The sequence below is a fragment of the Drosophila kikkawai genome, chromosome X (assembly GCF_030179895.1).
Source record: "Drosophila kikkawai strain 14028-0561.14 chromosome X, DkikHiC1v2, whole genome shotgun sequence".
Taxonomy (NCBI): domain Eukaryota; kingdom Metazoa; phylum Arthropoda; class Insecta; order Diptera; family Drosophilidae; genus Drosophila; species Drosophila kikkawai.
Genome location: NC_091733.1, coordinates 12743765 through 12765135, shown reverse-complemented (window position 1 = coordinate 12765135; position 21371 = coordinate 12743765). Strand labels below are relative to the sequence as shown.

The window sequence follows — 21371 nt, the reverse complement described above, 5'->3', positions numbered from 1 at the left end:
TCACTAATCAATCAGGGCAGCCGGGCAAGGGATCCATCAATGTTACGGGCTCACTCTGGCGGATCCATCAGATCCCCGATCGAGATATAGTAAGTACCCGCCCCATTTGTACTAATATTTCGGGCATTTTTTTATTTAATCAGATTTTGCAGTTTATTTTTGGTACAAATAACAATCAAATAAATCATTCTCGAGTGGGCAAAAAAAAAGCGTTAACTAATTATAGAATCAGTGTTGGTTTTCTTATGCCTGACAGTGTCAAATCGGTGCTCTTCAAATACAATATTTAATTCACTAAACAAAAAAATAAAAACGATCATCGATTTCGGCGGCTTGGTGGAAAACATATTGTGTAAGGTCGACCCAGACCAGATATAGATACGGCAGTGGTTATAGGAACCCCGTCCAGACCCAATTCCAATTCTGGCCAGGTTCTAGACTCGGTTGCTATCTTGACAGGCGGATAAATCGCGACCGAAATTGATAACCTAGCGAGGTTTCTTTTTTTTTTATTTTTTGTTAGGTAGTTTTTTAGTTCGTTTAGTTAGTGCAGGGCTTGGGCCAGTTTCCGGCGGCTTAATGGAGGTTGATCGATGAACACACGGCTAGCGATCCAGCGATCACTCGGCGACTATATACAGTCGAGCTTCGGCTTATTTAATAACAAAATATATAAAAAATAAAATTTTTAAAAATATATAAAATTCCATATATTTTCCAAATTGGTAGATATATTATATACATTTTTTATTGCAGTCTTTAAATAAAAAATAAAAATAATAAACAATATAAAAATAATTTAAAAATAAATAAAAAAGAAATATCTCCCCCTTAAAAAAAATAATTTAATAAAAAAGGCCACATAGTTTTCAAATTCGTATATATATGTATATATTTTTGTTTATTACAGTCATTAAAAAATAGCTTATATAAATAATATACAAAGTCGCGTGATGTTTTCAGGTGTTATTATAAAAAATAAGAAAAAAACAATAATAAAACTAACATAAGGCAAGGGTAGAATAATAGTTGCTTTGTTTTTTTTTTTTTTTTTGTTTTTAAGAAGTTTGACTGTATATAATAGATATAGGTATAAATATTGGTATTATTAGTTTAGTGGGTAGTTCCAGTAATCGTTTGGTTTGCGCTGCTCGCTCTGTTAAATGCTGTGGCATATATCATAAATATTACATACGGATTAAACTTAACTAGACGTATAGTTCTATATATATATATATATATATACATGCGTATATATATATCGATCGATGAGGATCGCCCTGGGATTTGCTGGAATCGAAAAATAGAATTGCACGCTGACATGGACACTCACACACACTCACTCACGGACTGGGCTAACATGGGGTATATATACACCACTATATATATAGAAATACATATATACATAGAGGCTGGACTAGACATCCTTGTAGTCCACCGATAAATGCAGGAAATTGTCTGGATAACTAAGGTGCTCGGACATCCACTGCAGCTGCGTTTCCTCGTGAAGATCTATACCATGGGTGCGGCATCCAACTACAAATAGGTACAAAAGGGGCTAAGATATAGTATATATAATATATATATTAGCTAAAAAATATTTTTAAAATAAATAAATAATTAAAAAGCTAAGTAATTCAAGATATATTGCAGTATAGATATTTGACGATAAATCGATATTTTATCGTTGTAATATACGAAATGTGCCATAAATTAATAATATGTGTCTATAATATGTGTCTAAAATAATCGGAAAAAAGTAAAAAAAAAATAATAGTAATTACATTTTTCGAACATTTTTTGAAAATATCAAAATTCTAAAATTATATTAATTATATAAAATTATTTTTCAATGTTTAAAAAATCGATAAATCAAAGTTTAAGCTATTTCTGATATAATATTAAATGTGATATATTTATCTAAATAAATATGGGACTTTATATGTATTTAAATCCTGGATTTAACATTTATATATATAGATATAGCCTTTTTGGTGTTTCTATTTTTGTTTTCCCCCGTTCAAACATATTATTAATATTCCCTATAATCAAAGTATCAATCATTCCTAAAACCCTCTAAATGTTCAAAGCAATTAGACCGCCGAAACAAGTCTGATAATCCGAAAAAAGTCCCCCCAGGAGTTCATAGGTATAGGAAATCTTCTATAATGATTGATCATATAATTATTACATTTTAATATATATCCTTAGTATACACCTAATGAAAAGCTTTAATGGAAATACCCACTAAAGGCTTACAATTATGTAAAAAACAAACGCCAATCAATATAGTTTATTAATGAGCGAATATATTGCTTATATTATAATGAATGAGATCAGCCAGGGGATTACTTGAGGCGAGAGATAAGCCAGCTTGCTCTATATAAACAGCGGAGTTGGTGATCATGATCAATTTGCGGGCTATAAAAGATTACAGAAGAGCCCAGAGAAGTCTCCACAGAATTGGACTATTGGAAATCTGAGTTTCAGAGCCTTATCTACATGTTCTCCCTCTTTTCTTTTTTTCTTTGTGTGGCTAATCATGTTTTGTGACGAAATTTCGTCATTTTTAATTTTAGCATATGAATTGTAATTATAGATTGCCGATCACCGATTCCAAAAGTGCCATTATTGCGATTGCCAATCGCCGGCGTCGTCGTCGTAGTCGTAGTCGTGGGTTATGGCAAGTCAGTCGGTGTTGATATGGTCTATATAGTATATATAGTATGCTGATAATGGCTGATTACATACGGTGGGAGGCGAATGAGCGTTTGCCTGCAGATAAGATTTTGTGCAACGGGCGCGCGAGTTCATGCTTAAAAAAGAGCCCCCGTCCACCGTTTTCCGTTTCCTTTCGTTTCGTTTCATTTCGTTTCGTTTCCATTCCATTTCATTCCCCGCAAGTCACGAGTTTAATGACCAAAGCTAATGGCGCTACCCAAAAATAAAATATAATAAATAACGCCGCGAGGGCAATTTCAGTAGCAGCGTTTAATCAGGTGGTTTTTTTTTAATGGGGTTTCAAAATAAATTATTAAAATATTAATAGAACTAGTATGAAAAAATGTATACATACATTTTTATATTCAGCTTAAGACTGATTACATTTATGATTATAATAAAAATATTTTAATGAGGCATTATTAGTTGTGACATGAAAGCAATTAATACAGTCATTAGGGGTATTTTTAAGGCACTTAAAGAAAATTAAAAACAAAAAAAAAACCTAAACGTTCTAGGGAAAAGGTACATATGTACATATATAACATTTATTGCATTTTATTACATTATTATATTATATTATTATTATTATTTTTTTAATATTTAAAAAAAATATCACAGAAATATCTTTTGAAATAATCCTTACACAGCTCATAAATCTTGCAATTAAAATTATTAAATATTCAAAAATTTCAAGAAAATTCTTGAGACACTCGGGTGGATCTTCTTCACTCTCTCTCTCTTTCTCTTTGACCCTCTTCCCTCTCCCTCGCTAAAATGAGTATAAAAACAGGCAGTCAGGGGCGTCCCTTGCGCGCGCCAAGTGGCGCCAAACCGTCTGAAAATTTATTGATCCCATTTTTTATTATCGTCGTCGTCAGCAACGAAAATGGGGGGAAAGAAAAAAAAAAAAAAAGTAAAACGTGGAAACAGGAGGGAACGACATGGTGTATAGCTCATAGCTAAAAATAAACAAAAATCGTTCCACCGATCTCTCTGATAAGGCCCCCAGCTCCAATCATCATTATAATCACTTAATAGATTGTGTTCCTATAAAGCCATTAAAGAAAACAATATAGAAACTGGGCTGAAAAAAAAACAGTCAACCCAATCCCATCCAATCGTTCCAATTCCAAATGTTCCACCTGCAGTGGGAAAATGACATTTTTGCAGTTCAGTGACAGTGACGCCATAAGAAAGCTCCCCCCAGCTAAAAAGTGCTAATCAATTGTTTTTTGTGGGCTTTTTTGTTTTGTCTTACTTTTCAATTTTAATTTCAGTTTAAGTTTATTTTCATGCCGCTTACAAAGTAGAGAAGGAAATTCGGCGAGGGGGAGGCAAACGGAAGGAGAAATACAAAAAAATTCGTTGACGTTTGCAGTCCGAGTTGTGAATTGAAGATTGCAACTGATTATTGCCGATCAACCAGACGAAAAAACAAACAAACTTTAGAGAGAAAAGAACGGGAAACGAATAAGGAAAAAAAAACATGGATAAAAGTGGAAAATTAAGTGGGTGCCAAGGAGAGGCAGGAAGAGAAAACCAAATCCAGAACTGATCTCCAATTGCACTGCCTTCTATAGCAGAAATATAATGCCAAATAAAAATATAAAAATATACATATACATATACATACATATATACAAATAAATATGTATATCCACTGAAAATAAATTCATCATACAGTTTTCATTTTCACAAATAAAATTTCTTAAGCATCTTAATTCTAGTTTAAATAACGATCAGTTTTTTAACAAAATGTAAATAAAATACAAACTCACAGCTGCCCTGCAGCCCACCCAAGAGCAGGGCGTGGCACGGCCAATTGTCACACCATTGCACACGCACACCTCGCACACACACACACACACACACATACACAATGGCCAGTCCAGGTTGCAGTTTGCAGGTTGCCATTGTTTGTCTGATTGACGAAATGCAAACGAAAATGTGTCGAAATGGGACTAAGCAAATGCGACGATGATGCGAGTGCGATGGAGTGGAGTGGGGGGTGGCGGCAGGTAGGAGCAAGGGGAAGGAGAGCCCATAAAGAGATGCCAAGGAGAAAGAAGGAGATAGCGAGGGCGAGAAGCAGAGTGATAAACATTGAGGTGCGATTTCCGTGCGCCGCCGTTTTCACCGGAGTTTTGGAGTGCAGCGAAAAAAAAGCAAAAAAAAAAAAAAAAAAAAAGAGGAGGGGAGAAATACTAGGAGGTGTAGAAGTAGAAGGCGGGGGACGAGGTGCCGGCGAAGGTGTAAATACAAATAAGCGGAGGTGATATCTCAGAACTTCCTTTTCACACATTCGAGAGAGGTAGAGAGAGAGAGCACCCTACACAAATACAAACACAAATACAGTGTAGCCTGCATAGCTTACGCACACACAGGCACACACAGCCACCAGTGTAGACAACTTTGGATATATCGTCGCCAAAATGTATCTTTTTGTATAAGATTAGCTTTATTACACAAAAAAAAAAACTTGATAATATAATAAATTAGGCCGTTAAGTCTATATTCATTCAAATAAAACTATTAATTAGGTACTTCACATTTTGAAAGTGCTTCTAAAGTAATTTTAGTTTTAAAAACTAAGCTTTATTTTTGGTTAAACCTGGCAACACTGAAACGGCACTTGCATTTTATTGTTGCTGCTTTCCGGCGATGCGCGGGCAGAGAAGTTGGCGGCGCTGCAGGCGGCAAATCATGAAAGCAGCAGCAGCAGCAACAACAAATGAAGCAAATACCAATGCAGCAGGAGCAGATGAAGAAGAAGAAGAAAAAGGAGTAGGAGAAGCAGCGGCCGAAGGTGAGGGAGATCGAGTGAGAGGGGCGCAGGAGCCAAAGGCAAAGCCAAAAGAAATGCGTTTCTTTTATTTTTGACGCGTCTTAGATTCTACCTTCCTCTTCCTCTGCTGTTGCTGCTTCATCTTCTTCTTTCCTTTCCTTGTTTTTTTTTTGTTTTTGTTGTTTTTTTTTTTTTGATTTCTTGGAATCGCATCTACTTTGAACCTTCCACGTTCCGACTGAAAACGGGGAGGAGAAAAGAACGATAGGAAAACTGAAAAACTCCGAGAGGCGACGCGGCTGCATTGTATATTTGAATTTCATTTCAATTTAAATACGATTTTCTATGAAAATGCACGCACCACAAACACTACGTGCAATCGTTATCCGCCCGCTCCCCCGCCTCCTTTTTTTAGCACTCCTCCTCCTCTTCTTTCACGATGAAGAAGAATCTGAAGAAATTGATCATGGTTTTCAAGGCATTTTTCTGTATGATTTGAAAAAAAAAGATGTAAAATTATTCTCCATTCGATTTGTCGGAAGACAAAAAAGATCAGTAAAAAGATTAAAGGGAATTCCTATATGGATGTTTATATGATTGAAAGTTTACAATTAGGAGGAGCCCTTTAAAAAAATGCGAACGAAAGACATTTATATTAATAATTATTATCCAAAGGAAATCCATAAAGAGCTTATTGGGGTTGAGGTTATTAAAGCATTAATAACTAAAAAAATAAAATAAATTTTAAAAAATAATAAATAATATATAAATAATATAATAGATATAAACAAATTTTTTACTCTCTCCTTAAATAAGGAGTATTACAGTGAGCTTGCTTTTTAACTTGCTAAATCCGAAGGATCCCTAAGTTCCCTAGATCCTGCCAGAGGGAAAGCGGAACCCCGAGTTTCAAATGTCAGAGGATTGCCTTGGCCTGGCCCACTTAAGCCAGGCGTGCTGCTGAGCAAGAGTCCTGATATGAGTCCTGATGGCCCCGATAGTCCCTAGGGTTTGGTACCTTGCACCAAGGACGCCTTGTTGCCGAGAACATGTGACCTTTGGGAAAATACGTGTCTACGTACCGGTGCTCCGTGTCCATCTTTGCTTGCTCAATTGTTTTTAGAGTCCTCCTCAAATCTCTCACCTTTTCGAATGGGAAATTCCTTGGATCATCGGCGAGGTTGCCGTGCCAAGCATGCAAATACAAATTTCACACCTCACCGAGGGAGAGAGATCTGGCCAGAGAACACCTGGGAAATACCCAACCTGCATCGGGCACAGAAGGAACATATGGACAAGGAAAAAAAAAACAGAAGAAAACTCTCTGAATGGAAACAGAGCCCGAAGAAGTGCCCGAAGTGCAGTCCCTCACAATATAATTCCTAAATCCCAGCCGCAGGTATTTAGTTCCGCCTTTTGTCCGTCTCTGGAATTCCCAAATGCTATTATTGCACCTAAGCCGTGGCATCATGGAGTGGGAGTTTCTCTATTGCAGTTGCAACTTGTTGGCCCTATCTATCTCTTTTCCTCACTGCGGCATTGTGTGTGTGTGTTACCATCTCCCTCTGCATCGTGTGTGCTGTCTCTCTCCCTCTTTCTCTTGTCGCCGGCGCCGCAGGTCAGGCGATCAGCAAAAGGACAGAATCCTAGGTTTTTTGGGGGCTTTGTGGAGACTTAAGTGGAGACTTTTAACTAATTTATCACTAATTTAATTTTATTTCCAATTTAGTTGCATTTCTAAGGTTTTTTCTTCGATACTATTTTTTCTATTAATATAATATAATAAATAATTAAACAATATTTTTCATATTTAATAATAATTATAGGAAGATATTTTTAGCTTTTTTACAAAGTTTTTTTTTGTAAATTTTATACAGTAAAGAAAACTAAAAATAGTGAAGTAGTCAAAATAGCAAAAATCATCATCAATATTGTATTGATACTTTTTCTATACATTTTTTTTAAAGGTACTAATAGTAAATATAAAATATTATAATAATATAATATTTTTTTAAGCTTATTTTAGGATCAATTTCTTTAAGTTACTAATAATATAAAAAAAATGTATAAAACATTTAATAGATCTCATTTTTAATGGCATATTTCCCCGATTGCTGTTACTTCTCCAAATGTTTTTATAGTTGCCCGGAAAAAAAATCATTTTCCAGACAAAAAGAATATGCATTTTTCATTCCATTTCGAGTTTGAATGGACCAACCTGATCGGTGCTGCTCCCTCTGGGCCATGGCCAAGAGACCAAGAGACCTGCCTGCCTGCTGCTACGGATCCGATACGATCCGTTCCGATCCGCTCCGGGTTCGCTTTTCCACCCCGGGGGCATTGTTTTCCACCTCTCCTCTCTATATATATTTTTTCCTTTCTTTGGTTCTATATATATATTTTTTTTGTCTGGACAAAAGAGGGACATTGATGAATTGAAGAATGAGTGCCGCAGGGCGGATTTTTCGGCTCTTGGCTTGGCTCGTTTGTGTTATTCAATAGAAAAATAAATAAGTCAGAGCGAAGGGAGAGGGAAGAGCAGGGGAGGGTTATAGACAAGCACTTGGCCATGCCAGACTGACTGGCACCTTTTTCCCTAATTTCCAAGAGACGCTGCGTCTGGCCGCGTCAGACAAAAGGTCTTTCTACAGTTTTCATACATTTTTCTAGGTTCTATTTCTCTGTTCTTTTTCTATGTTTGAAGTAGCAGAAGAAGAGTAAAGGTAACTCACCCGCTTTGCGCACAGGTGTCGATAATTCGGCCATCAGATCGGCCAGACTCTTTTTGTGTCCACCCTCGCCGATCGGCGATATCAATTTCTGCGTGTACGTAAAGTCCTGCGGCAAAAAAAAAAAAGAAAGAGAAATCCATTAATCTTTGAAACCAAACTGACGGCATATCCTTACATCGTCCGTATAGAGCCGCAGGGGAATGTTCTTGAAGGACTCCTGGTCGGCATAGGGCTCCATCAGTCTCCGATTGACGGCCCAAAACTGATCGAACTTGTCATTGACCAGGCCCAGCCACAGTTGATTGTGATCCTTTTTCTGCATGGCCGAAATGACCAGGCCGCGATGCTTCAGGACATCTGCCTCTTTCAGGCAGGACATGTAATGGGATTCCAGCAGTTCCCTGAAAGGGTTTATCAATGGAAAAGTTATAGGTTAAGAAAGTTTGGAAAAACCTTTGAAATATGAAGAAAAACTAGACATTCTCTTAAATTTTATTTTCGGTTCAACACGATTTTGCTTCTCTAATTAACTTAATTCAGGCTCCAACATGTTTAATCCTTTATGAAAATGAAACAGGCCTTATATATAGGACACTTGCTAGCCAGGACTTCAGCTGGTTTTAATATAAAATGTATAAATAAAATAAAATGTATAAAACATAATCAAAAAATTATATAATTTAACCTTTTTAAAAGCTGTTCCTAAGAAAATGTTCTTAAATAAACTAAATGTTTCAACTAAAAACGCAAAACAGGTGATTTTCTTAACCTTAAACAATAAGATAAGATACTATAAATATTTAAAAAAAATTAAAGCTTTAACTAACTTTTCCTAATAAAAATCCCATATAAAAGCGAAACTATTTTTATCTAGAATCTGGATCTGTTGGATAAATACTTGGAATTGAGCTTGACGAGCGTGTCCTCGGGGAACTTGGAGTAGTGTATGGTAAGGCACCAGGGTGTGCTGTCCTCCTCCGGATGCAGCAGGTCATACAGGACACCTGCACAGGGAAAGAGTGCAATAAATAATAATTAAACAATTAGAAACACCCTCCAATTGGAGTCATAAGACAGTCTTCCCCACCAATTGGATAATGTAGGCGCAGGGGCGTTCCATTAAAGTCAAACCACACGGCGCCATCCTGATGCTCGGCAGTTATATAGCGGGAAAAGTACTTGCGAACCTGCAAAACATAGCAAATATAACGTTTTATATATTATTTGTACTTTTTTGGAGTGCATTGTTTACCTTGTCAGTGACCAGGGGCAAGTAGCTGAGTCGCGATATCATCAAATAGAAGGGCTCCGGTTTGATGCCAACGATCTCGTCGCGGTCCGCCTGGAAGCAGATGCCTATCTGGCCCTCCCAGATCATACGCAACACCTCGCGGTCGTGGGCCATGCTTGCAGTTTTTGCTTAAATTTCTTTTCTCTTTATTTTTTGCACAATACGTTTTGGTAATAGTGATGGCACTGGCTGTTATCGATTGGCATTCCAATTGGGTGCGACTGCTATGTTTGCCATCTATCGGAAGGTTGCCGTCTAGGGTTGTTTAGCAATGTCCCAACCTTCCTTTCCATAAATGTTTTTGATTAATTATTTTATAACGACACATTGCTTCACATACGTAATTTAAAAAAGTTCTTTTTCATCTTGATTATTTATTTACCCCTTTTAAAATACTTTTCTGTGTTTTGTCGTGTTCTGTTTTGTTTAGCCAAGTTCTCCACTTTTTGATCCGGTTTTATCTCTTTAAAACCATTCCGATAGTCAGAGCCAAACAAGTTGATCGTATCGATCATGCTATCGATAGTGCCATCGATAATTCAGCGATAAAATAAATAAAGTCGACGTGCCTCTGCTCGTTTTTTTTTTGTTAATGCTTTTTTTGTGCTGCGGCTGCGCTTTTAAATCTTCGCGTTTGCCGTGCGATGCAAATATGACCGGCGATCGCCTGGCCAGTGGAAAATACAACGCGAAACGATCGGAAACTGTGAAAAACGGATGATAAAAGCGAAACTCCAGAAATTGCCAGCAACTGCAGCAGCAACAACAATAAAAACTCGGAGTCGGAGGCGCATTGTGTGAGAGAGAAGAGGCTAGACGAGATCGCATAAGGAGAGGCCGAGACCGAGTGAGAGAAGGAACGAAGGCGAAGGAGGTGGAGGAGGAGGAGGAGTGGAGCACAGAATGGATGTTGAAATACCTGTTTTGGCTGGATATCTTAATGTGCCGACCCAAACTGGATTTTCGCTAAATCGCATCTCGAAAAAGGTATGGAAAATTGCCAAAAAAAAAAACAATAAGAAAAACAAACCTGTGTTTTCTGTATTTCGTTTAGAAGTTTTCTCGAGATTTGTTTCTTTTGAAGTTCTCGATTTTGCAACGAATTTTGATATATTCTTTAAGTGCGTAGTAATTTTTCGATAAACAGGACTTACAGGCTATTTTGTGAGTGTGTGCGTCGTGCCTGGTACTTGTTGCATACAAATGAAGTCTCCTCTGCGAGTGGGAGTGAGAAAGGGAGGCAGCATGAGCGAAAGAGAACACTCTAACAAGAGAGCGAGAGCAAGATCGCGCGCGACACACGACAGTTATGGTCAAGAAATTAGCATCAAAGATGCGCATAATAAATTATTTTTTTTTCTTATCAAATATTTTTTGCAATTATAGGAATTTTTAATTTTTAATTACAAAAACATATGAATAATTTAATACTTAAAGTTACTACTTTTTTGACCACAATTATATCTGAGCTTCAAACGAAACACACACATCACACGCACAGCTGGGCGATTCATGGAGGCTTCATGGCTTCATGTTTATGTGCGGACAGGAAATTCTTGAGCCAGCGAAAAGAGTGAGAGCAAAATGGGCTCAAAAGAGGGATAAAGAAAGGGGCGAGCTGAAAGAGTCAAGTAACGAAAGGATTCTGATTATAACAGATGTCCTTTAGGATATGAAACCGAACATTAATTCCAATTCGAAGAGCTTTTTCTATTAAGTTTAAAAATTACATAAAATATATTTATTAATTAATAAAAATATCCTCTTTGCAGAAAGCATGCAATCGGTACTGTTTGCTGTTCAAGGCCAGCCGTCATGGCATCGCCCGTCTGGAGATGTGCGAGAGCAAGGAAGATCGCAATCCCAAGATCTTCACCCTTGAGAACTGTGTTAAGATCACCCAGGAGCCGCCGCCCGACCGCCTCATCCACATTGTGAAGCGTCATGGCACATTAACCCTGAGCACGAGCAGCGAGGAGGAGCTCAAGGATTGGATCACCGCCCTGCAGACCGTTGCCTTTTGTGACACCTCGCCATCGGGCGGCATTGGCGGGGCCATTGAGGAGGACAATGACCTCTATTGCAGCTCCTTTGTGAGTGATGATTTCACTTTATATATACATTTTACTGGCGCGTGTCGATTTTGGGGTTAACACTTGCTAATTCTTTAATTATCAACTTTTTCAAAGGATTAACGATTAATTTTAATATTTATAATCATGTTTTTGGGTTGATTTTAGGACAAATGTTTATTTATCGGGCTTAATATAATATAAATAATAATATTAATAATAATAACTAATAAATCTATATTATTATCACTGCAGGATGGCCTCTTCATCATCACACTCATCCCCTCGGAGGCCTCCATTCGTTGCAACATCGAACCCAAGACGTACATGCTCCAAATGACGCCTACGGAATTGCAACTTAAATCAGAGGATTTGGGCGCAACAGTGGCCATGTGGCCGTATCGCTTCATCCGCAAGTATGGCTATCGAGATGGCAAGTTCACATTTGAGGCGGGCCGTAAATGCACCACCGGCGAGGGTGTCTTCACCTTGGATCACACCAATCCGCAGGATGTCTTTCGCTGCATGTCCGCCAAGATGAAGTCGATGAAGAAACTGATTAGCGGCGACAGCAGCACCCTGAGCACACTGGAGTGCAATGAGAATCAGTTTAGTGCAGCGGCTGGCATGGAACCGGGCTCAAGGAGCCCCCTGCCACCGTCACCCTCGAGCAATCCACACGGGAGCGTTGGCGGCGGAGAGTTTGAGATCAATTCCACACAAAGTTGCATCTCTTTGAGGGGATTTATCAGTTCGAATGATTCGCTGAATAATTTCTCTGGAGGAACATTATCCTCAACAACGGCGGGCACAGCTTCGGCTCCCTCTGCACCTGGTTCTGTCGTCACACTATCCGTACCGCACAGCATTCCCAAGAAGCCGCCTCGAAATTTAATGGGAGTAAGCCCAACAACAACAACAACACCCCAACATTGTGATAAATACAGGAACATGGTCAAATATGAGCCTGTGGCCATAACAACATCCTCCGCCGCCGCCACCAACACCAGCGATAACAACAGTTCGGTGATACTCAAGCCACACATCGACAAGGATGTGTCTGGGCCGGATTTACCGCCCGATCTGCCGCTGCGCAATGAGAGCAAGGAGGCAGCGCCGCCCCCAGAGCGGGATTACGAGTGTATTGAGAATATAACAGAGGCGTGGCGTACCCGAGGCGTTGGTGATGTCCGGCATTGCGAACGTATGCCCATACTGTGCGATACCACGGAGTTTGTCCGCCAGCGCTCGATCACCAGCAGCGGCACGCCCAAAATCATAGATATCGATATTGGCGAGGGTATAGGCAATGATGCCGTCGTTGCCAACGCCTCCTCCGATGGCAACTATGATCGTTTGGACTTTCTGTCGCCAAACAACAAGACCTCCAGTGGCTACAAGACCATTGTGAATGTGACTCTGCCTGGGAATCGGATACGTTGCAGTCCGCCGCCGCCAAACGAATACGAACTGATTGCCAGTCCCGATACGGAGAGCTTTCGCAAAGCCGACGACAGTCATCTGGGCTATGGGGTACTCCGAAAGTCCACTGGCACGGTCAATAACAATAACAACAACAATCTGGGAATCTCCAATAGCAACATGGAATCAGCGACAACAACGGGAACGGGCATGGGAATGGGAACGGGAACGGGAGGTACGTCGGCCATTGATCATCGCAGCTATAATGGCCTCAACTACACGATTGTCAGCAAGCCGAAGCGAGTGTAAGGTAACGATGGGACTGGGAACGGGGACTGAAAGTGAAAATGTTAAGGAAACTTAAGCTAGAAGGGGTGCAGTCTGTGTGTGGAAAGAAGATTCCGAACTATAGCTGTTTTCAATTCCAATTTAAAGCCATTAAAGCATTGAATATCGTAAAGAAAGCAAGGGTAAAATTCCGAAATGATATATTCTCAAAAATATATATAAATATATCAATATCCTATCAAAAAATTATGGTAAATTTGAATATTTGAAATTTTTAAATATGAAAATAATTTAAATTTTAATACAAAATTATTAAAAAATATCAGAAAATTGGTATTTTTATATGTCATAATTATCTTGTCTCTTTTTTCCGATTTTGTAGGCTCAGTATATGTATATCAAACAGAATATCACAAATATCGCCATGTTAAAATGTTAATTTATATATACAGTATTGATATATATCTATATTTTGTGCCATCCCATTTACTATATATATTTTGTTAAAACTTCTGAAGCAGAAACCTAGAGTTTCTACTTTTAAGCAAGTTCTTGAGCAAAACTTTACTTAAAATTCCTTATTTTCAACAATTAAAAACCGAAAAGACTACAGAAATACACTAAAGTAAAGGCACTAAACCCTTAAATTCCAATTTAATAAATTTTTAAAAATGTATTAAATATTTGAGATAAACTACAAAGATTTCTAAATGATTTTTAGAATACAATTCGATATATTTTGTCTTGAAAACCCAACCTTTTTTTATATATTTCAATATGGGAAACAGCAAAACAACAAGTTTTTACCAGTAAAATGCATTTAAATAATAAGCAAGAAAAGCAGAGACTGCCCAGGTGCCTTACAAAAAATAAGCAAATAAAAATGAAAGACGATGGCGGGCAATACTTTCACAGAATCTCGCACAAAAATATTCGAATACAGCCCCCGCCAGCCATTCAAATCGTGTTGTTTTTATTTATATCTTTTGTTTATCTTTTCTCTGTTAAATTAAACTGTGATTATTATATAGAATTGTTAAATTTTGTAGCCAGCACAGACACTGCCACCGCCACTTGCACTCGAGGAGATCCTCAGAAATGAAAAGAACTCACAAATTTAAACACGAAATGTGTGTATTTAATTTGTATTTAAAATATATATGTGTGTTTTTGTATATTTTAAAAATGCAACCTTAAAATTTGTAATTATTTCCCGATTTAATCATCCATCCATAAGGTATTTCGCTGCCATATCTCGAATTGTTATTCCTATACGATAAATCGTATATATACCTATATAGCTGCCATAGGAACAACATTTTAATGCCATATACACCCCGAAAAATCTCCCAAAAACAGTTCTTTTTATCAATAGAGACTGTAAATATAGGTGTTTTTTGTGTTTTTTTTTTAAGTGCTGTGGAACTTCAAGACCCCAAGACCCCTTTAGTCCCCGTGCACGTTCCAAGTTCTCAAAGCCAGGATCCGTTGAAATAACCACAATATTTTTATTTTGGGTATTATGCAAAAGGTCACAAAAAAAAAACGAAACGAAATAAAAATAAATAAGAAGACAAAAAAAATACCAAAATAAAAATTGTGACGCACATTTTACTTGAAAATAACATAATTTTTTTTTACTTACTTTACGTTTACGATTATGTCTATTGTATAATTATTATCTTTTGTGTCTGCAAACCTATTATTGTGTAAATAAAGACCCACAAAAAGATCCAACGAAACGAAGTTAAATAGTTTTTATTTTGTTTGACAATAAGCTTTGCCTGCACTATACAAGCAAGGTCATAAATCTCTTCCTAAAACAGTGTGCCTTGAATAAGTAGGCATAATCGTTTTATCGTTTTGGCTTTTCAAACGGAATAGCCACCGGAAAATCGTAGTTAAGTTCTGCTCTCCGTCTCTTCCACTCACTCATACTACTACACCAGTGTAAATAAATTGGGAAAATAATAAGAAAATAATAATAATAATAAAACTAAAGAAAAAATGATCTTGCTTCGCCGTTGCCAACACCTGCGCCTGCGTCCTTGGGTTCGCCTCTGCTCGGCCGAACTGATACATAAGGTGAGTGTTTAGTATATATCCCAAGGATAATGGCTTTATTAATGATGTGTTAACCGCAGGATGGCTTCATCGAGAAGCTGCGACACAGCTTCGAGGAGGATGTACGCAGCAACCTGGTGGTGCCTACATATAAAAGGGCCATGCTCTATCCGGATGAGATTGCCGTGAAGGATATCAATGGGGAGTACACTTACTTCCAGCTGTATTTGGTAGCCAAGCGTCTGGCCATACAGATTTCCAATATATGTGGTGAGTTGTGAAATTTAAAATTCAGTACTAAATGTAATCTTTATAAACTTTATATATGATCCTATATAAAATATCAATAATACATATGAATATATTCCCTTACTTTCTTGGGTTCTATTCTCACCATATACCAAAATTCACATATATTATCGGCTTAGGAAAATTGTATTATCTATACATTTTTATATCTAATCATTTTGTGACTTGGCGTGATCCTTTCTTAGACCCTTATCTCCTCCTATACCAAAATTCACATCGATTGGACTGCATTTTGTAGTAAAATATTATATTATAATAATTAAATTAATAATTAATTATAAACTCCATTCTCACAGGCAGTGCCTCGCTCTCGAATGTGGCTTACCTTTGCTCGAGCAATGCCCTGTGGATAGCCATCCAATGGAGCTGCTGGATCTCTGGCCAGGTGGCTGTGCCTCTGGAATGTGGACAACCCATCGAGCAGCTGCGTCGCCAGGCCACGGGCTGCAAGGCCAAGCTGCTGATAGCCACGCCCGAATTTGAAGAAATGGCCCATGAAATCTCACTGGGCCTGCAGTCGGCCACCATAGTGCTGAATCACAGCTTTGTGCCGTCGGCGGAGAGTGTGTCCTCCACCTCGATGTATGTGAAGCAGCTGGTGAGCACCCAGGGTGACCTGCTCACCGAGAGCACGCTGCCGAGTGACTTTTATGCCGGGGCACCGGCCATGCTGGTCCACACACCGAATGCAGTAAATAAACCGAAGCCGGTGCTGCTCTCCCATCGCAATATCGATGCCCATGTCCGTTGCCTCATCGACAGTTGGCGCCTGTCGCCCTCGGACTGCCTGTTGCCCATTCTCTCGATGAATCGCATGAATGCCGCCGTCGGAGCGGTGCTCAATGTGGGCGGCACAGTCATTCTGCAGCAGAAATTCGATGGCCATAATGCCTGGAGCGCTTTGTTGGGCATCAATAGTCCCACCAAGCAGCGGGTCACCCTCTTCCTGGCCATGCCCATTGTGTACAAGCGTCTAATTGCGGAATACGACAAGATGTTCGCCAAGGACTCGCGGATGGTGGACTACATTTTGAATCATTGCCGCCAGAGGATTCGTCTGATGGCCACCGCCTATGCCCTGCTGCCGGATTCGGTGTTCCAGCGCTGGCGCCAGATTACGGGTCAGAATATCTACGAGTACTATGGCATGGTGGAGACGGGCCTGGTGTTGGGTCATCCCCTGGATGAGCAGATGAGCGCCAGTAATAATGCCGCCACCACACCACCCTCAACACCCACACAGACTTCGGCTGCGAGTCAGAGTTCAAATCCCGGCAAGATGGACTATCGCCCCGGCACTTTGGGTGCTCCACTGAAGGGCGTGACCGCCCGATTGATCAGCAGCAAGGGCACCGAGCTGATCACCTGCAAGAATGAGCTGGGCGGCAATGTGGATCATGGCCTCATCCAGTCGGATATGGATTTGGGCAGCGATACGCCGCTCTCGCAGACTGTCATCGGTGAGCTTCAGATAGCCAAGTCCGATTTGGTGTCCAGCTCCCTGGGCGGCGGCATCAGTGGCCGGCAAATAAATCCGGAGGCAATTGGCTGTAAAATGGAGGAGACACCCGATGGCTTCGTCAAGACGGGCGACATTTGTGCCTATCAGAATGGCAACTTTTATTTCCTGAGCAAGATCAGCGATGTCTTCACCGTCGGTGGCTACAAGGTTTATGGTTCGGAGATCAAGAAGGTTCTGATCTCGCATCCATCCATCAACGATGTGGCCGTCTTGGGAATACCCAACAAGGTGTGGGGCCATCGCCTCGGAGTCATTTGCATTGTCTCCCCGGATGCTGATATCGATCTGGATGCCATCAAGACCTATTGCTATCGCCATTTGCCGGCCCACAAGTGCCCCACGGTCTTCAAGACCCTCATTTCCAAGTAGGAAAATGGAAAATCCTTAAACAAATCCTTAAACATAGCCCTCCCATGGACCATGTCCGCCTTGTCTGGGCCACAACAAATTCATGTGAGATTTCATGCGACATTCGTTTTGTAACATAATAAAAAATGTTCATTTTACAATCAAATTATCTTTGCAGACTATTTTTTCTTATATTATTTTAGTTATATTTTGTATATTTTATGTCCTTGTGTATTATTTGTATTAATTATTAATGAGTCTACCCCCTTAAGAACTATATGTGCTAGAGAGAGATGACAGATGAACTCATTTGAAAATTAGTGCCGTTAAATAAATCGATGAACGCGATAGTTCGCTTATCGATTTAATCGAACTGCCACTTAATAAATAATAAATATTTTTAAATGTTTTAGATTTATTTATTTAAATAAATGTGTTTTCCTTTTTTCTGCACAAAGATAAAGAGAGACAAAAGGGGCAACTTGCCTCTCTCCTTCGCCCAGTCTCTCGGCAAGTGTTGGAAAACACTTTTCGGCCTGTCAGCTGAACGATAGTATCGATAACAACCGTGGTTTTGACAGCTCTCCAGCTCCTCTTCGTTGACAGCCCTTCCGTTTTCTGTTCTTTTTCTTCGTGGTTTTCGACTGACAAGATGGCTCCAACCGTAAGTCCGCGGAAAATCGTAAATGTTTCGGCCCATCCCCCGTCCAGCGAGTGCCTTAGTAGAAAAATATAAACCGGCAAACTAACGTTTAAACACTGGCGATGGAATCGCGGCGAGACAAAACGTGAAAGTGCCTGTAAAAACGAAATTTGATTTGTGTTTTTTTTCTGTTATGTGATTTTAGGCCAAGACCAACAAGGGTGATTCCAAGACGGCCGCCAAGCCGGCCGAAAAGAAGGCCGCTCCTGCCGCCGCCGCCGCCAAGGGCAAGGTGGAGAAGCCCAAGGCTGAGGCCGCCAAGCCCGCCGCCGCCGCTGCCGCCAAGAATGTGAAGAAGGCACCGGAGGCCGCCAAAGCAGCCGCCGCTGCTGCCGCCAAGCCTGCAGCTGCCAAGCCAGCGGCCGCCAAGCCCGCTGCTGCTGCTGCCGGCAAGAAGGCCCCAGCTGCTGCTGCCCCGAAGAAGGACGCCAAGGCTGCCCCAGCTCCGGCTGCTGCTGCCAAGGCTGCTCCGGCCAAGAAGGCTGCCTCCACCCCGGCTGCCGCTCCTCCGGCCAAGAAGGCTGCTCCCGCCAAGGCTGCCCCAGCTGCTGCTGCTGCTCCGGCTGCTGCCGCTGCCCCAGCTGCCGCTCCCGCTGCCAAGCCGGCACCCAAGCCCAAGGCCAAGGCTGCCCCCGCTCCCAGCAAGGTGGTCAAGAAGAACGTGCTGCGCGGCAAGGGCCAGAAGAAGAAGAAGGTCGCCCTGCGCTTCACCATCGACTGCACCAACATTGCTGAGGACAGCATCATGGATGTGGCCGATTTCGTAAGTAGACAAAGCAGAAGAGCAGAGAGCTCCTTCGCCCCGGCATCCGTTTCTACCGCACCAAGCTTTCCATTGCCCCCAAAGTTAGCCAGGGACTCTGGATAAAAAGTTGTGGTTACAGCGAAGCCTCACATCCATTAAGCGATAAACTGCTCGCGGACTCTTGCCGTGCCGCCTGCGGTTAACAACTTCTGGAACAGATTATCTTGGCTTTTAAAGTATCTCTAGAATCATTAGAATCTCTCCGTCGTCCGATCTATATATAAAAAACCGTATTTCTTCGCTGCCTTATCAACTGGGCACACGCGTTTCCGACAAGGGGCTCTGGGCACTGCACAACGGGGTAGCCATTGACCGCCAGTGACCTGGCACTGGCCAGTGGTGCAACCGTCTGTGAACAGCGTCAAGCCGTGCTATGTGTACCGCCACGTGGTGGGCCCTGGGATTGAGTTGCGTCCACAACCGTGCGTCGCCTCAGGCCAAAATTCATAGTGCGCCCTGCTCATAAGGGTGTCCAAGCGTCGTGACACCTGCAGGTTTTCCCAACTTTAGCAGGACTTCAAGATTGGAGGATTAGTTTCTCCCCAGTATATCTTCCCTTCCTTGAGACACACACAGACACACCCGCTAAGTGGGCAAACCGAGAGCGCTAAACGCGTCAAGAATTTAGAGCAGGGCGCCAGATGGAAACGTCGCCCCTACTACCAAGTGGATCAGGTAACTACTCTTTAACTAGGTTTAACTAGGGAGCAAAAGTGTGATATGATGTGTCGACAAGTCTATCGCGCTCAATATCACATCGAAAATCATAAAACTTCGATATATCGAAACTTTCAATATCGAAAAAGGTCGAATTTAATGTTTAAAAATATTATTAATTTTGAAATACGGAATCTTTAAATATAGGAAAATATCGAATTGAATTTTAAATTAATATTGATATCAAAAAGGTCTTTAATTTCGGAATATGGAAACATAAAATATTGGAAAATATCGAATTGAATTTTAAATTAAAAATAATATAAAAAAGATTATACATTTTTTAACATCAAAACTTAATACATCGGAAAATATAGAATTTTATTTTAAATTTATATTCATGTTAAAATGATAATAAATTTTTGAATTTGAAAATTTAAGATATCGATTTTAATTTAATTCATATCAAAAGGATCATCAATTTTGAAACTTAAAATATCTGAAAATATTTCTTAACATTAAAATATTTAAGTTATCCTTTTTCGATTATATTGTTTTTGATAAATCACAGAAAATATCGTTTTATCGCACATATGTATGTCGCAGCGTTCAGAAATCGTTTTATGTATCGAATTTAGCTTCTGATATCAATATATGGAGATATCTCGATATTTTCTAGGACCTAAAATCACTGCCAAATCTCTATATATTTAGGCCACGCCGATTTGCCGTCAGAGAGTGAGCTTGAAGCGTCGCTCTGATGGCAGTGTACTCAGTGGCACATTAAAAAATTGGTCACTCTTCTTTATTTGGGCCTTCTGTTCTCTACTCACTCGACTCTTGGCCTTAACAAAGACGGAGACATTCAAAAAAATTTAAATGCTTCTGAAAAAAAAAAACAATTAAAAAACAAAACTAACCAGAAAAACCCTACTGTTCCCCAACTCGCAGGAGAAGTACGTCAAGGCCCGCCTTAAGGTCAACGGCAAGGTGAACAACCTGGGCAACAATGTCACCTTTGAGCGCTCCAAGCTCAAGCTGCACGTCAGCTCCGATGTGCACTTCTCCAAGGCCTACCTGAAGTACCTCACAAAGAAGTACTTGAAGAAGAACAGCCTGCGCGACTGGATCCGTGTGGTGGCCAACGAGAAGGACTCGTACGAGCTGCGTTACTTCAGGATCAGCTCCAACGACGACGAGGACGACGATGCCGAGTAAACACAGCACACCAAACTCTCACGTTTACAATGATCCTGTATTGCCTGATTCGTTTTTATTAAATAATCTCACGACTCTGAAAGAGGAGCTCGTGTTTTTACACCCGCAAAACAACAAGTTGTGAACTCTGGAACAAGAAAACCCTTGGGGGGGTTTTTAGCGCCGCCAAATAAAAACCAATGGGGTGTGATTCTCCCCGAGAAAAATTTTGGTTGTTATCAATTGTGGGTTTCTCAAAGGGTTTCTTTATGTTATAGTTTTTAAAACAACTTTGATTATGCAAAAGATTGTCAGCACAGGGAGGGATATGTATTTCTGTCTGCTTTAAGTCTGCTTTTTAAATACCCTGTAAAAGCTTTCTTGCTCTAAATGATTCACTAATGGGCAAAAAAAAAGCTAAACCCACACGCTATCTTTGTCTATCTCGCTCT

The 21371-nt window shown here is 40.2% G+C and overlaps 4 protein-coding genes across 6 annotated transcripts; 3 read left to right on the top strand and 1 right to left on the bottom strand.

Annotated features, from left to right (window-relative positions):
- Window positions 1-1033: 1033 nt before the first annotated feature.
- Atg5 (autophagy protein 5) lies at window positions 1034-9731 on the bottom strand. 3 transcript variants are annotated; one of them, XR_011445485.1, is made up of 7 exons: window positions 9494-9731; window positions 9329-9428; window positions 9140-9245; window positions 8417-8642; window positions 8242-8347; window positions 1344-1536; window positions 1034-1290 (listed from the first exon to the last, which is right to left on the bottom strand). XR_011445485.1 is itself a non-coding variant. In XM_017173806.3 (6 exons), the coding sequence occupies exons 1-6, from the start codon at window positions 9644-9646 to the stop codon at window positions 1418-1420; spliced, it is 810 nt and encodes a 269-aa protein (XP_017029295.1). In that variant the 5' UTR covers window positions 9647-9731; the 3' UTR covers window positions 1034-1417. The 3 variants fall into 3 exon arrangements, 1 of the variants encoding a protein (XP_017029295.1); XR_001770873.3 differs by having other exon boundaries at window positions 1348-1536; XM_017173806.3 differs by having other exon boundaries at window positions 1034-1536.
- A 334-nt stretch (window positions 9732-10065) lies between these two features.
- Dok (docking protein homolog) lies at window positions 10066-15060 on the top strand. The gene is made up of 3 exons (XM_017173744.3): window positions 10066-10519; window positions 11305-11625; window positions 11860-15060. The coding sequence occupies exons 1-3, from the start codon at window positions 10436-10438 to the stop codon at window positions 13333-13335; spliced, it is 1881 nt and encodes a 626-aa protein (XP_017029233.1). The 5' UTR covers window positions 10066-10435; the 3' UTR covers window positions 13336-15060.
- Window positions 15061-15169: 109 nt separating this feature from the next.
- Window positions 15170-17723, top strand: Acsf3 (Acyl-CoA synthetase family member 3). The gene is made up of 3 exons (XM_017173745.3): window positions 15170-15399; window positions 15459-15648; window positions 15984-17723. The coding sequence occupies exons 1-3, from the start codon at window positions 15322-15324 to the stop codon at window positions 17576-17578; spliced, it is 1863 nt and encodes a 620-aa protein (XP_017029234.1). The 5' UTR covers window positions 15170-15321; the 3' UTR covers window positions 17579-17723.
- A 345-nt stretch (window positions 17724-18068) lies between these two features.
- On the top strand, window positions 18069-21146 carry RpL22 (Ribosomal protein L22). Its single transcript, XM_017173768.3, has 3 exons — window positions 18069-18221; window positions 18406-19023; window positions 20674-21146. Exons 1-3 carry the CDS (start codon window positions 18210-18212, stop codon window positions 20938-20940), a joined length of 897 nt encoding a protein of 298 aa, XP_017029257.1. The 5' UTR covers window positions 18069-18209; the 3' UTR covers window positions 20941-21146.
- Window positions 21147-21371: the final 225 nt, after the last annotated feature.